The sequence below is a fragment of the Opisthorchis viverrini genome (genome assembly GCF_000715545.1).
Source record: "Opisthorchis viverrini unplaced genomic scaffold opera_v5_73, whole genome shotgun sequence".
In the NCBI taxonomy this organism is placed as follows: Eukaryota; Metazoa; Platyhelminthes; class Trematoda; order Opisthorchiida; family Opisthorchiidae; genus Opisthorchis; species Opisthorchis viverrini.
The window spans coordinates 1,183,791-1,199,261 of NW_008751729.1; the positions used below are offsets into that span (position 1 = coordinate 1,183,791).

Sequence of the window (15,471 nt, forward strand, 5' to 3'; positions counted from 1 at the left end):
AATAAGGAGTGCTACGGTTCCGGGACATATTACACATAAGGAGACAGTCATACATTTGAAAAAAAGTAGATTGAAGCCCAGGGAGTGATTAATAGATCTTCAGCGTTCTGTATATTATATTTCTTATAAACCGCATCCTCGCTTCTTTCCGCTACATTCTATATAACTTCAATGCACCGCCTCCAAAACTGTATGCAGTATTCAATATCGGTTTGGGCGTACGGAGACGGAATACGGTCGGTGGCTTTCTAAATTTCTATTGAGAAATATCGGCCTGTGTTTCTGGATGTTCTGGTTATGTGGAAACTGTAAATTAGGACTTACCAGAAAGTTTGCTAAATATAAAATACTAGATTTAGTCATACCGGAATTGGAATGTTTGTGTGGCAATATATAACTTGAGACCATTGGTTAAATTTAACACTGATCTATCAGTGTTCGGGTTTGTGTGGTCGTGAACTAACAAAACTTCACCAACAGAGTCTGGCATATTTTTAATCTGCAGATGAAGTGTTTTCAATTTCTGTATCTGTAAATCCAAACCGGAAGATTCTATCCTACGATTCCTACGATCGAACACAAAAAAATGGACGTTTGAACTTTTATGATGATGGATTCTCCTGGGTGGGGTTCAGACGGATTTATTGTTCACTGAAAATATTGTTTGGACCCACTTTCCGTGAGACGCCACTTTGGAGGCATCATACCCCGGTTAAGCACAATCCGAAAAAGTCGCCATTAATTGCTGTAAGGCCACTGGTGGCCAGTCAACAGCGGACTATTTAGGATGCAGTTATGGGGTTTTGCGGGATAGGCATTTTTGTTCATAGCCACACCACTCTCGTTTGAACGGCCGTGTTCCTGTTCCGGCGTAATTATTCCGGTGAGTCCACACCAAAGGGAAGCACTGGACTCGAGTTTCGCTCTTATTAGAGCTCATCAGCAGTGCATATCCAGTGGCCGTGTCGGGATTTGAACCCCCGACATCTGACATGCGAGTCGAGCGTGTGACCACTACTCCACGAACGCACGTTGGGAGCATCTTAATTATCACGTCTGAACAGGCGGGCGTATTCACACTTGAGTGATGTGAGTGGTGTGCCCGACTCATCGAACGATGACTCAGTAACTGTCCTGGTTGTGACGATCGACTGACGATTTAGGATGCCCGGACAACACCGCTGAAGTACTAAATGTACTGCTGAAATGTATCGTCAGTGGGTCCAACAATTAATTACCGACCAAAATAGGATCATTTTTCCAAACAACACAACTGCTAAATAAGTCGTTGAATCACATGACGGAATTACCATCTGTTCAAGTCTTCTTAGGAGATATTATTCCGCGTTACTGTTGCGCTTACCTCTCGCGCGTAGCGCATCAAAAGATTGCCCATACAGGCCACCATTATTTGCACAAAATGATGCTGACTTGGATTAGTGCTGAAGTTATTGCCAGCTGTATTCGAAGTGCGTAAGAATTTAGTGTCTGGCAGGTTATTCAAATGTGGCGAACTTACAAATTTTGAGGAACACGTAAGAATGCTTCTGTGTCTAGCAGTTACAACTGTATACGTACACTTGTTCACTGAACTGTTATGACCAGGATAATCAAACTAGTTCTGGTAGATCACGACTGCATAGTTTATACAAATAAAATTTCAGGAGAAAGGCCTTTTAGAGGTTTCTTAGAAGTGATAATCAATTCAACAAATTATTCCTCACTTTATACACCATTTTTGTGTGTGCTACGAAAAATCACCATTGATTCCAATACTTTAAACCCCGTCAAGTTGTCGAAGTTGTCGCCTTCCAACTATTTTCCCTGCATGTGTTGCATTTTTGTTTCATTCACCCAGTAAATTTATGAGGAAAGGCTACTTAAACTAGCTTTCATTTTAAACTGTCAATGAATTATGGCTGCAGTAAGGTATGCCATGTCCATACTTGTTATGCTGTCTGAAGTTCTAAAACTACACCTTCCCGAGATAGAACTGGGGGATCTGCCAGAAGGTCACCGACTTAACTAACCAATCTCTCCATGTCACCTAAAAAATGACTGGGAGGAGCCGTAAAAGCACCAATTATAATAGGGTGCCCAAACCACTACCTCAGTTTCATAAATTTCCTATTCGGGAAAACTGGAGATAGTTGTTCAGTCTGCCTACTGTGTAGAAAAAAGGTTTGTACGGTGGCCGTGGATTAACTATATAACACTCGTTTATTGATAATGGAAGTCAGCAAAATTTTGATGCAAGAAAGTGCACAGTTCACGAGCCAGCTTCGGAAACAAGCCTCTGACTTCTTTCGTAGTTTAGAAACAACTGAATTAGAATTGACTATGACTATGCTCATACAGCTGCATACTTTTGTCCAGGAACGCTGAACTGTCGAACTGTGATACTGAATGATTGGAAATATGACAAAATTCACTCTCTCAGTCAGCACTCCCAATCGGTATATTCCTATTGGTGAGCTAAATGCTGATGAACCAACATTGGTGCCTGGGATTTCGCCGATAAAATATTGCGGATTCTGTTACTCACCGTAGTTCTTTTTAGATGGCAGACACTTCTCAATTTTTAATCTTGTTCGATCATCAACCTGAATGTTTTCCCGGAACAGAGGGCTTTCCTGAGGTTTATTCATACTGGAACCTCCAAATCAGAGAAGAGAATATAAGTACTAGACAAGGTTCAGTCACACGTTTTATTTCGATTTTGAGTTAATCGAACTCAGGATAACCTAGTTCAGTGGAAGCCTGAATGAATGGGTTTAAAGATGACAAATACAAATGATTAAATATAACGGCAAGAGGTAAAACGAAAATTTTACATATTATAAAAATTGTACACACGCATCAGTTTTGTTGGGGTTGTATTAAAATGATAGTCTGTTGAACGATAATCCGTCCTCATAAAAATGCAAAGACGCAGCAAAATTAGGCTTCAAAGACTTGTGTATTCTGAACCAGCAGTATTTTCCTTCGTAACAAACCGTCAAAACTGTCTCCATTTTAGGGGTATTGTTTACTGAATTTTTTGGCGAACTCCGTTTGCTGCATAAGAGCAAAATCTCTCTTGTCACGACTTTCAAAGTAAGACTTGTTTTGCTCTTCAAAACTTACATCGGACCATCAGAAGCCAGCCTACTTGTGTGAAAAGCAAATATCACAAATTTTTAACGGTCAACTCTGCATCGTCATAGTCGCACGCGTGACAAATGTGCTTCAGTCAACCCTTGCTATGATGCGGTTCAGTAGTCCATCGCCCGCGGATTAAAAAAGCAAACTCATATGGATCCAAAGCAGGCCAGAATGTGCACAGTTGTTGCAAGTTTCTTGTTCCATAGTGTGAGACGGCGCACACAGAACGTCTTTTTTTACCTGAACCTATTGTTTGAATGCACAGGCGTTCACTGTGATCGATGCAGCGAGGTTACGCTGAACACTGTTGCGGCGTGATCTAGTTCTTTTCACGTGCGATCATCCTTCATGGACAGTAAAGAAGTAATGTGACTGAACGATGATGTCTGTATACGGTTCTTTGGACTATCTACTATCCATGCCATGACAACCACCCTAGTTTCATCCAGTCATGATCAGAAGTTTTCCATAAGGATAGGTATTACTTTATTTATACATGTCAAAAAAAACAGTACTACTCTATAGATTGTTGACTACAAAAAACCGTTATCTATTCAACTCCGAAGTGAATGGTTTTTCTCAAACCAACCCATATACCTGGACTTTCGTTATGTTTCTTCTTCTCCGTCTGAGCTCCACTGGTATCAACGGGGCTGTTTCTGCGCACCTCTGATTATAGCATCTTCACATCGTTACTGTTTGACGCCATCCAGAAGTTTCACTCTCTCAGGTGCACCAGGACACTCAGTGCAGTCAGTATTTCAACTGCTGTTTGCACGACAAGTGCCCAAGCAGCTGCTCACCACATGTGCTTTTGGCCTACTAAGGAGGCCATCGCGACTCAAGGGATTAAATTCGTTCGACACACACACATGTCAAATATATTTTGATACTCCAAATAACAGCATAGTTTCGTTGAGTGCTCAAAACAGATAACGGACACTGGTGACTGTATTTCTGTAGGTACCTTACAAACTTTGTGGTAGTGCTTTTACCTGTGTCCGTTTTCTGGCCGTCCGTAAATCAATGTGCACTACACCTTTGCTTGACATAAGTCACTACTTATAAGGTTGCTGAAAACTCTTCGACAGTTCACAACCAGTTTTGCCTCCCTCCGGGCTTATCAGGTAGCCGTAGTTTGTACTTCTTAATGCCCTACGGTTCCGTTCCGATATCGAATTGCACATATTTTGCGAAATATACACTTTCGAAGTTTACATTGGTGTTGGCGTGTGATCCAAATAAGTCTCGGTTCTGATATTCTTAAACGGAATGTCTTGCACAAGCAAGAATATCATTAAGGTGAAATTCAGTCAAGTATTTCGTTAACATCAGAGTAGGTGCTTACATATACATGCTATTTGCCGTGTGCGTATAATCTACTGTTTTAGCAGGACAAAATACTCATGAAAACTCGGGGACTATAACTACCGAATGAGCTCCAGGATGAGTGACATTTGTAGTGGGCTGCACATAATCTGCCCAGCCACTATTTTTCACGTGAAAAGCGCTCATGAAGTCTACCACAGATCTATTCTGTTTTGATTCCTGAACAAAACAAAAGCAATGTGAATTATTAGCAGATTTCGTTTCGTTGAGAAAACATACTGCAGCATATATCATGTCGAACCAACTGAAACCCGAGGTGGTCCTTTTGCAGTTGAAAAATAACACAAACGAGAGCTTCAGTGGGAATTTAGTTAAGTCGCCTGTTAAAACCGAGTTAATCCGCAAGTATGTCCTTTTTGAAAGAAGCGACAAGGGGGAACTATTCTCTCGAGGTATCACAAGTTAGGAGAAACGAAAGCCCGAAATGAAGCTCTGCTCAGGTCACTCTATTCGCAGACTTTAGTTGTTAATATAACGATCCACTCCGGCAAAGCGTGAAATCTGACGTCTGTTACCCAATATAAGAACGTTTTCTAGAAATACGCTAATTTGCAAATCAATTTGGTTTTCATGGGAGACTCAATTGAATCTCTCGCTTATGATGTCCTCCAACTGAATGTGCTGCACACAGGCCGCCTCATTTTTCAGTTGGCACCATATTCGAGATATCGCAGTATATTCTCATAAAGGAAACTACTCACAAGGTTGCTAAAAACTCTTCGACAGCCAACGACCGGTTTCGCCCTTCTTGAGGCTCATCATGTAGGCGCAGTCCCCGAGTTTCTGTCAACCTTATGTTCTACTTGAACACAAATTGGACTGTTTTCGAGAAATACACTCATTTGCAAATCAATTTGGTTTTCACCAGAGACTCAACTGAATCTCTCGTTTACGATATTCTACAACTGAATGTGCTGCACACATAAGGTTGACGGAAACTCTAGGACTGCGCTTGCCTTATGGGCCCCAAAAAGAGCGAAACCGGTCGTGGGCTGTCGAAGAGTTTTAAGCGACCTTGTGAGTAGTTTCCTTTATGAAAAGACATTTTCCTGTATAAAGTATGAAGGCTGTGTTACATGTGCCTATAAGCCAATACACAGCAACGTTTCCCCCGAGTCCACTGAGTGCGAATCGGGCCCATGCAAGAGGTGTTTCCCCTTGAGAGAAGTTGATGAAAGTGATGCAATCACGCCTAATAATGCTCCGTCTGCGGGTAAGTATTGAAAAACAGCTGACATTGATCTTTTCTATAAATTAAGTCTACGGAGACTAATGTTTGGCTTTATCTTCAGCTCGAAATTTGTTGCATTTTTACTGGTAACCGGTGGCCATGACAGAAATGTACACAGGATTGTAATTCGGACGATCATAGATTAATTGAGTCCTGGTACTTGTGCTGGTGTCAGGGCTGGAGATCACACCACTTGCATCTGCTTTCGTCTCCAATGAGTCTTCTCGCTAATCTGATCAAAACCAAGATGTTCTGATGCAAGCGCACAGAAGGCCTTAATTTTTATCATTCACTTAATGTCAGCATCAAGTTAGTATATAAATTATTAGTATGGAAGTGTTCCACCATCCTTGGGTGTTTGTCTTATTTTTTACTTTCAAGTTTCACATTCCTTCTTTACTTTTGCCACTAGACAACCGGCATTTTCCTATCTGACAAGCGAAACCGGCAAAATCTTAGGCTCAAATCAAAAAATTATGACTTTCATAATAAAGAGGCCAGTGGGAATAGGTTTCTCTTAAATTCTGCTGTATGTGCCACATTGTGGTTTGTTTTTTTACTTTTGAATGACACCTAAATAGAGCGCACACGCAGGTATAGCTTAGGATTATTTTGAATCAAATTGTTCGGCTATAACGGTTGTCCAACGTGGAACCGTAGCACACTGGTGTTCTGCTTACATATGCCATCCTTGTCTGGTGAACAGTATTCACACCAGCTTTTTTGTCCAGCCTGTCATGTGATGTATGGTGAAATATACACAGGATGTGTGAACACAGGACCCTCGATTTCGGTTCCCCGGTCAGGGTCATCGAGGTTTTCGCATTTCATGTAGCATCATTGATCTACATTTACCAGCTACAAACTATATTAGCGGATCTATTCATTCGTAGAATATGCCCTTTGTTTTTGTGGTAGCATTTAACCAACTAGTTAATTTGGTTTACGAAGCTGACAGGATGAAGGCAGTTCTCTTTCTCAAGACAACATACTACCTCTAAGTTACCGAAAACTCTTAAAAATCACAACACCTATTCCACCCTTCTTGGGGCTCCACAGGTAGGCTTAATCCTCGAGCTTCCGTCGACTTTACAAAGAATATGATAAACGAGGTATCCGTATGGCATTAAAAACCAACGTAATTTTCAAGCGACTGTAGTTAGCACTTTTCTACATTTGTAGATTATCTTCTGTTACACAGGTTAGCCTTCGTTTCACTGCTTTTAAAATCTCTTTAAAAGATTTCACCTCTGAGAATGTAAATCCAAAAGTTTTTCCACTCCTTTGGACAACCCTTTCGCACCCTTGTGTTATGTGCGTGCGCTTGATCAAGTGTGTGTTCGACTCATTTTGCTTATTTAACCATGAGTCCATCAAGTCATTTATGATCCCCCTGTGCATGCGTGACAGTCTCACGTACTTCAACAAGTTTCACCCGTATTGTTTCTACTCCAAGTAGAACATTTTCTGCAGACGAGTAAGTAACTTTGAGGTCTGCATATTTTAAAGGGTCAGCTTTTACGTGTCCGCATGCAAACCCCGGTTCAACCTGGTTTTACTTAAGTGGGGATTCGGGCGTTACGCGTCACTCGAAATCGGTTTGGAGAACAAATGTGTACGTGATTTGTTGGTCACTGCCCCCAGTTTCATTGAGGCGTTCAAACTGCATACATGCCGTTCCGGACCGACAGTCTCCTTTTTAAGCCATCAGGAACCACATACTGAGTGACTGATGTACCCGAGTGTTCAGCAGTACAGGAACAATTTTTGTGCTGTCTTGGCCTGTCGTGAGTCAGTATAGGCCCGAAGTGATTTCATGGGCACCGCTAAATTGTCGAAGACCCTTACAGTGTTTGTTCTGTCTCTGTATGTGGAAGGTGTTGGACGAAGTATTGCTCCGTGCGGGGAAGTTTATTCGGATAGGCTCTTATTATACCATGCTTACAAAGATCAACAAACGAGCATTAATCTTGTTTGTCTTAAAGATAATTCTTAGATTAGAGGTATACTGTGACTTGAAGGTGAATTCACTCAGTTTTCTTGTGGGCATCTCTTAAAACAACACCTCAACTCAACTCAAAGTTCCAATACGAGAGTTGAGCGACTTTGAGCATATAAACGGCTTCCATTCTGAAAATTTGCCGTTTTTTATATTCTGAAAGGTAGACTTTAAATTCAAGCTTCTCTTGCATGTACAAATTTTTCATGTGTCGAAGTAATATCTTTGACCTGTTGAAGCCGTACATGAAACTGCTGTTAAAATTGAAGATCTTCGAGGCGATCTGAAGTAACCACTAGAGGATCTAACTATATAACTAATCTCCGACAGCAAGTGGGTGTTACTTTAATCTTGAGAAGCCTGGACATGTGTGTTGCATACACGTAGATCATCACAATTTGTGCTAGCTATTACCAAGTATGTTAGCCAGTTAAATCACCTTTTTGATACTCAGAAGCAATATCACCCAAAAGAAGGATGTGAATTGAAACGCGTCAGTTCACCCAGATCTAGGCAGGAGCACTCGCGGTACAGAGATTGGATTTTTACCACGGACATTTCGGTCACTAATTTCTCGTCTCAACCTCTGAGTTATCTGGAGCCATCGAATTCATCACAAACTATATACCACATATTATTACTGCATGTTATACGTTATCCATCCAAAACTAACCTTTGATATTCACCGCCTGACTTATCAAGTTATAATAGTATGCCTAATGGTTCTCTATTTTCTAGAGCATATGGCATAAACAACAGATCTCATCACTCTCAAAGCCAGGATGTTGCTTGAGGGCTGTTTCAGGGCCTCTGAGAAACGAATAAGTAGATCGGAAGAGATGACTCCGCTATTCCCTGAAATACATGCACGCCTGAGATATGAACTACAAACATCGATCATTTGCACGAATAATGACTGTCATCCAAATGTCACCACGAGAAATGTGTTTTTGAAACTAACGTAGGCCAAAGTTCGTCGCAACTCACCGGACAAACGCTGAACTCACCCTTTTTTATCCATATTTCATAAAAGCGCCATGGAATTCTCTTGTCCAAAGTAATCAAATCTGTTTTTTACGCAGCCCAACACTTTGTTAATCCACTCTCTTGTTTTTTAGGAATATTGCCAGGAAGACAAACATTTTGAATTCGATTTGGCTTGGTTTAATCACAGAAGCATCACAACGTTTTTTACGTGTAAAAATAAGGACACCATGCTTGACAAAATCTGCCTAATTTTTTTGTACATTCCACACTCTTTTTCGCGTTCTTCATTTGGAATATTTCCTACATGTATTCAAAATACAAGCTGCCATACCGATCATTGTAAGTCTTTGGGTTTTATTGCACAGAGAGAATTTGTAATCTTCGTTTCATTGAGAACAAATTTTACTTCAAAACTCGAATAACAGAATTTTTGTCCACTCCTGTAAGTAGGATTTACAGTTGATGAACCCATCTCCTTAAGTGAGCGTTAGCTTTCAGTCATTTTGTGTAACTCTGTCTGTGGCAGTTAGTTTGTTGGCTCGATCATAACTTAGCTAAACAGTATTACCGTGACACATGTGACTTACTCTTATGCTGGTTCCCCCAACGCGCTTGAGGCTTTTAATGACTAATTGTTCGAGGTACATCTGCAACAACAGACGTTTCTAATGATCTTTTTCCAAAGACTTGTAGCTTGTTGACTCTGAGTTCACCTGAGATGCTCTTAACTATTCCGTCTTCAACTAAAATAGAGCTGCACAGTACCAATATGGTGGCGCAGGAGGCTACCGGTTGTTGGAGTGAATTCTATGAAGAAGCGAAGTGTTTAATATAACAGTGTTCAGCTTTTCAGAATGTGGTATAAAGCGTGAACTATTCTTATTTTTCTTGCGTCTGTTTCCGATTGTCCCGTGCACCGGCACAGTGACTGAACCCTTAGTTACCACCATTATCATATTAACTTCATGACCAGCAGCACGACAAATACACAAAATATCATCCCAGACGATCTGAAAAAATTGAAGGTAGTATGGGACTTTGGAGCTGAAACTAATCATAGAACTAGGAAGCTAAGTACTTGGGTAAACTACTTGTGATGGGGAAATGTTCGTGGATTCTCTTCCGTTGAAGTTTGCTGCTTGTGAGTCCCACTGTTTGAATCAATCTGACAACACTTATTGGGGAAAGAAATTTAACGGTTTTCCATTTTGGGATCATTCTGAGCTTTCCAACCCACCCTACGCAATTGATTTGCCAGCTCTGCTATTTTCGTAGAAGGCATCAAACGATGTCCAAGTAAATGTGTACTTCAGTTTGGTGGACAAATGATAACGTTATCTTGTGAACATCAAGGCTCCTGAAGCGAAGCTTCAAGGACATGCTTTTTAGGTAGGTGTTTAGATTGCTAAAAAGATCGCTGAACGGCTTCTAATTTTAGATTAACATAACAACCAACAGCTTTTCCTGAGGACGTATTTTCCTTGTTGCGAAATCTGACGGATAAATCTCCGCTATCACGGTTATTAGTCAATGGTTCCAAAAACAGCGTCAAGTAGGGTGAAATTTGTGCTTTTGGTGTGTTATGGGATGCATCTTATGGTTAAGAGCTTGTGTGCGTCTCTAGATGTTTTAATGAGGTATGCTGATGAAATATCCTCTATGTAGAGTCAAGCTGTTTTTTTCAAATCAATAGCTAGATGGTATATAAACGCGCGATCATTGCTCTGGGAATGAATTACTCAAGTAATAAGAGACGTCCACATTTTTCTTTTTCCAAGACTCCAGCATTCACTCAAGTCTAAAACGGCACACTGAATTCATCAGTTTATCTAATCTGCTCTCAACGACCGTTTTTACGTAGGAACTGTTTGCACGATAATAATAATAATAATAATAATAATAATAATAATAATAGTACGATAGTAATGCTGCAAAAGTTGCCTTTTCTTACATCATGGAAACGTTGGTTACTGAGCGGCGGATCTACCAAACGTAACTGTTTGACGTTTCGACCACCGAGGAACAAATGACGGACATTAAGATGTTACTAATTTGACTGCTTACATCAGACCCAAACCTCAGCTTATTTAGAACAGCTTCCCACAGTATTGCCTGTGTGTACAGGCTAGCCGGATCCTACATCCTACAACGTATATACTGCAGTTCAGTAATTTTATGAAACTGACAATTGTCCTGTCCAGATGATGACAGCAGAATGTTGTCTGAAAGGCATTCCGACACACCTTAAAGTTCGCTCGTGCACAAACACACCTTGTGGCAAAGTTCGTTGGCGATCAATACATTCAGTAAGAAGGACGCTTGTGCAGCATACTTTGCTGAAACTTATCATTAGAAAGAGGTTTAGCTGAGATCCATTTGAGATTTTTGTTAAATCAAAGTCACTTTCTAAGCAGGAGCTTAGCTGCACATTTTTCCGTAGGCATTTGATTTGCACACCTCACACGACCCCGCGGATTTGGGTTGCTTGACAGCAGTCACCATTTGTTGGAGCCAGGAAGATGTATGCATTTGAGAGATAAAATCTTGCTTAGCTCACTCATCAGTTCCGCAGACCGTGATTGGCACCAGCTTGTTGGAAATACAAACTGATCCGTCCGCAATTTATTCAACCAAAGAAACAAAATATTCCTGGGCAACCTTAAGTGCCTCTGCGTATTACGTGATAAATCTTTACAGGCACTTTTGTTCCAAGAAAGCTTGTTGTGTGATCTTCTCCAACCACATTTGAGTCTTGTTCAACCACGGGTGTTTGTCAGAGAGAAAGGTAGATTAATAGTTTGAATCGTGGCGCTGGATGCGAGGAAAAATTACCACGTTGTCAACTAACAGAGAAATCAGTTCACCTGAAACGCCGGAGCAATAGAACACAGACCGTGAACAAGAAGGCTAATCGTGAAGTCAAACTATCCATGTTAGCTAGAAACACTAAGAATAGAGAGCTTATTACTGAATAATGAACAATAACTCTTCTTAGTACAGAAGTCGGAAGTGGAACAAAAATGGCTTATCAAAGAACTCAGCCTAAATTTTAAATTTGCTCCGAATTTCGAACACTTAGTCTGTTCAGATTCAGCAACAAAGACTAAATAGTTCAAATAGAACTTTTAGGAACAAGTGCGTCAATCACATCAACTACAGTTTGCGATGAAATACAAGGACTTCTAAAGTCAGGAGACGGAATCATCATCAGATTACAGAAAAACAAATTTCGTGCCATCCTACCGGCCGGCAAAAAAACCCATGACCGGCATAATGGACAAGGCGGACTATGTAAGCCAAGCCAAAGTCCAAGTCTCAAATCGCCGTTCAGGGGATAAAACTGCAAAGTATGCCAATAAAACCGACAAATCTGCAGTGACTCAAGCACCTCGGATTGGGTAAAACGAAAATTGCCGGAGAACGCAATTGCATGACGAAGATGTTCCACAAGTCTGTAGACCCGAGTGTACACAACTTAACTTAACTACACGTCTACGACCAATACTACTGTCATGAATGGCAACTTATAACCTCCAAAGAGATTTATGGTGAAAGCTAAAGCACCTAATTCGATTTCACTTGGTGTTATCCTTCTCCTCCTTCTCCTGTTTATTTCAGTTGACTGGGCATCCTCTAAATCAATTATAGCTGAACTCCTGGATCACTGTGAAGAGTTGGATAGAGCCGTCTGTGAACCGAGATACATTAGATTCCGTGTATAACACTTACCTGAAATAAAAAAAAGATATACCAGTAGAATTTCGGGTTTCAAAATCCATTTTGTAAGTCACAATTTGGAGAGCTATGGCCTTGGTGTCGCTTTTTTTTACCTTAACGCCAACGGAACAGCATGTCACATAACATTAACTTCAAAGACAACTGGTTAACATTGGTGGGAATGAGAAAACAGTTAGACGTCCTCCGGTGCGCTCTTCGCAGTATTGCCGAATAGACAACTACAATCGTTCACTCGCAACTGGGTAACACATCCAAAACGAGTACCAGTACGTCACAAGGATCATCAAGTGAGTTGCAAGTAGAAGATTGAAAAGACCTACATGGGCGTTTATCAAGGGAACTTTATCCTGAAACATTTAGTTGGACATTTCTCGGGGCACGCTATTATGACAAGTGGGCAACAGATTACTTATCTTTTATTCCATCAGGAATATCCCCGAAGTTACTGTAGGACAAGTTAGCACTAGCGCACAAACGTATCTGTATTCGATAAAGGTAATATCAGGTGCTGTAACTAGGTTTCCTTTGTATATTGCAAATCCAAACCAGCAGAAGTGACAAAATATTACTGTTGGCTAACCGACAGAAGAGCACCTATTAGAATACACGAACAATAGCCTCTATCTAAAAGGTACGACCAATTAACACATGACCATAGATGAAATTCGGCAGCGAACCAATTCCTTTGAAACGGCATACGGGTATTGGCTCGAATCTCAACACAGAGACATTGTAAGTTTATCGAGACATTGACTATCATGGAAAGGAGGTGGAGACATATAGCGTAGTGTACGCTAACTATAAGTAATTCAAAGCCTCTACACACTACGCTGCAGAAAACCTAAACCCAGAAACAGAAGAGATTAAAACCAGTGGTTGAACCAAGTTGATTTCAGCAGAAGGCCCGACAGGAACCAGTCGGAAACTCTTTCGACTTATCACAACACACCAGATATGCCAGAAAAATCAATGAAGGTGAGTAATGTCCGAAGGTTTGCAGCTTATCTGAAGAGATCATCTTTATAGTACAATGTGTCAGATGTTCCAGCCCAACCAATGAACAGACGGACAGAGAAGAACAACCGGAACAACTCGAAAAACTTTATATCAACACAGGCATCGGTGAAACCAGATCAAGCGGGTTGTCCAAACGATTTGAAATGAATGCGTATAATAAATCAGCTACCTGCAGGGAAATCGGGAGGGGAGGCAATGATGCAGAGCTCCAGAACAAACCAAAAACCAGCCAGAAGGCTTGGGTAATGCAGGTCACTCTGCTTATAAAAGCAGTTACCAGAAAACGACACGGATACCAGATACAGTATATGTGGCGTCTCCCAGAATGCTGACGAGCCGTTTAAAGTCTAACTGCCACTCTCATCAAAGAGGCCAACAACTAATACGGTACGGTAGGCTGTGGTGATTAGTGAACCGAGGATCTTGTTCTCATGGACCCAAAACAAGCTGTAGGACCTAAGACTGAAATGGCTATCAGATCAGTATGGTCTATAGGTTCGCTGGAAACCATTCCGATGGGTAACTTCGAGAACTTCTTTACATAAGTAACCGCCGGACTCGAAATATGCAGGGTAATTTTGAAGATGCGGCCAATGCGAACGAAGTTTAAGAAACAAATCCTGTCAATCCCAACTTTCATGCATATTATCAGCTCCAAGTGCATTTATTCCACTTGACATATGAGGTCAATTATTCTTTTCTCACTCTCTCCCTTCAGTGCACTTTAATCATTACTCTTCGAAGTATTCTATCAGGTAACCTGTAATCACAATTATTCTCACCGGTCGCTCCTAATTCGGTGCTTCCGTCATTTGATCTTTCCACTGCCTGCTACTGCTCCTCGTTTTCCTGATGGAGCCCACCTGAGCACTGGTTTTGTGGCCTTTATGTTCCCACGTATTTAATTACAATGCATCGCAACCCGTTCATTTTCTAGGCACAGTGGAAGATGTACAGGTATTTTGGTCTCGCTTAAGGAACACTTATTGTCAGTCCAACCAGTTCATTAAACAATCCACCAATCTTCAGTGTCGTCGTTTCGAATTCTGTGTTCGAAGCTAGATATCTATTTTAGGAGTTCTGGCTCACTTATTTTTTGACTACATGGTAAGCAGACTGGTTTGCAAATCGAACTGCTCATAAGGCAGAAATTACCCAAACTACTTATAGTATTTTTCTCCTGTTCTTCCAGTCAGCCAACTGAGAAGGCCTTTGTAACTAACAGATTTCAATGCCATCTGAAAATTGGTGATCTGGTAACCTTAGGCCTGCATGTGGAAATGGTTTAGAAAATCAGGTTATGGTCAGAACGACACAAGATGTGGTGCAACTCTAAACTGAAATGGTGACTTTGAGTTAGTGTAAATAAGGTATGTATCGTGCGTGACAGGGTATGTCCATCTCACTTTGCTCATTTCACTTTTGAATGATATGCCATTGCAAAAATTGCAGCTCCCACTGACCGAAGGAACTACTAGTGATGGGCCAGCTTCTGTATTTATCCAGGGGCCACGTGGTTCCCCATTCTCGTCAACTTAGTTCTTTAACGATTTCATATGGTCTGCATCCTCGTGTTTTGATACTTACTGAAATATGAGGTTGCATGGAAATGGACAAACAACCAAAAACCATACAGTCAGTAGCGCTCGGACCGAGGCTAGTGTTAAATACGAAGGAATAGGCCGGTGTGCGTTTACCCTTCAAACGTAACATTTGGCTTAAGTGATACCTCGGAATCTACGAATAGGCATCCATTTGGCAGCAAAGTCAAGGATAATATTTCGATCGAAACCAATCACGAGCCCACCGTCAACGTTTCTGTTTGACCGCCTATATGGAGCGTCATTCGCTGATCAGCCATCAAGGCGAATGTCCTATAATACATAAAGATATCTAGTTTAGTTAACCAGTGGAATTGATAGGTTCTAATCATATTGTAGTTCCTACAGAAGCCTTTCAGTTTGTG

General features: G+C 41.0%; 1 protein-coding gene across 1 annotated transcript in view; it reads left to right on the forward strand.

The window, feature by feature from the left end:
- Positions 1 to 13,146: 13,146 nt before the first annotated feature.
- Positions 13,147 to 15,471, forward strand: part of T265_04435 (hypothetical protein) — a gene marked incomplete at both ends in the record, with an annotated part of 29,114 nt that continues 26,789 nt past the window's right edge. Inside the window, one exon of the mRNA XM_009169180.1 lies at positions 13,147 to 13,220. Within this exon, the coding sequence (XP_009167444.1) occupies positions 13,147 to 13,220 (74 nt within the window). The remainder of the gene's footprint in view (positions 13,221 to 15,471) is intronic.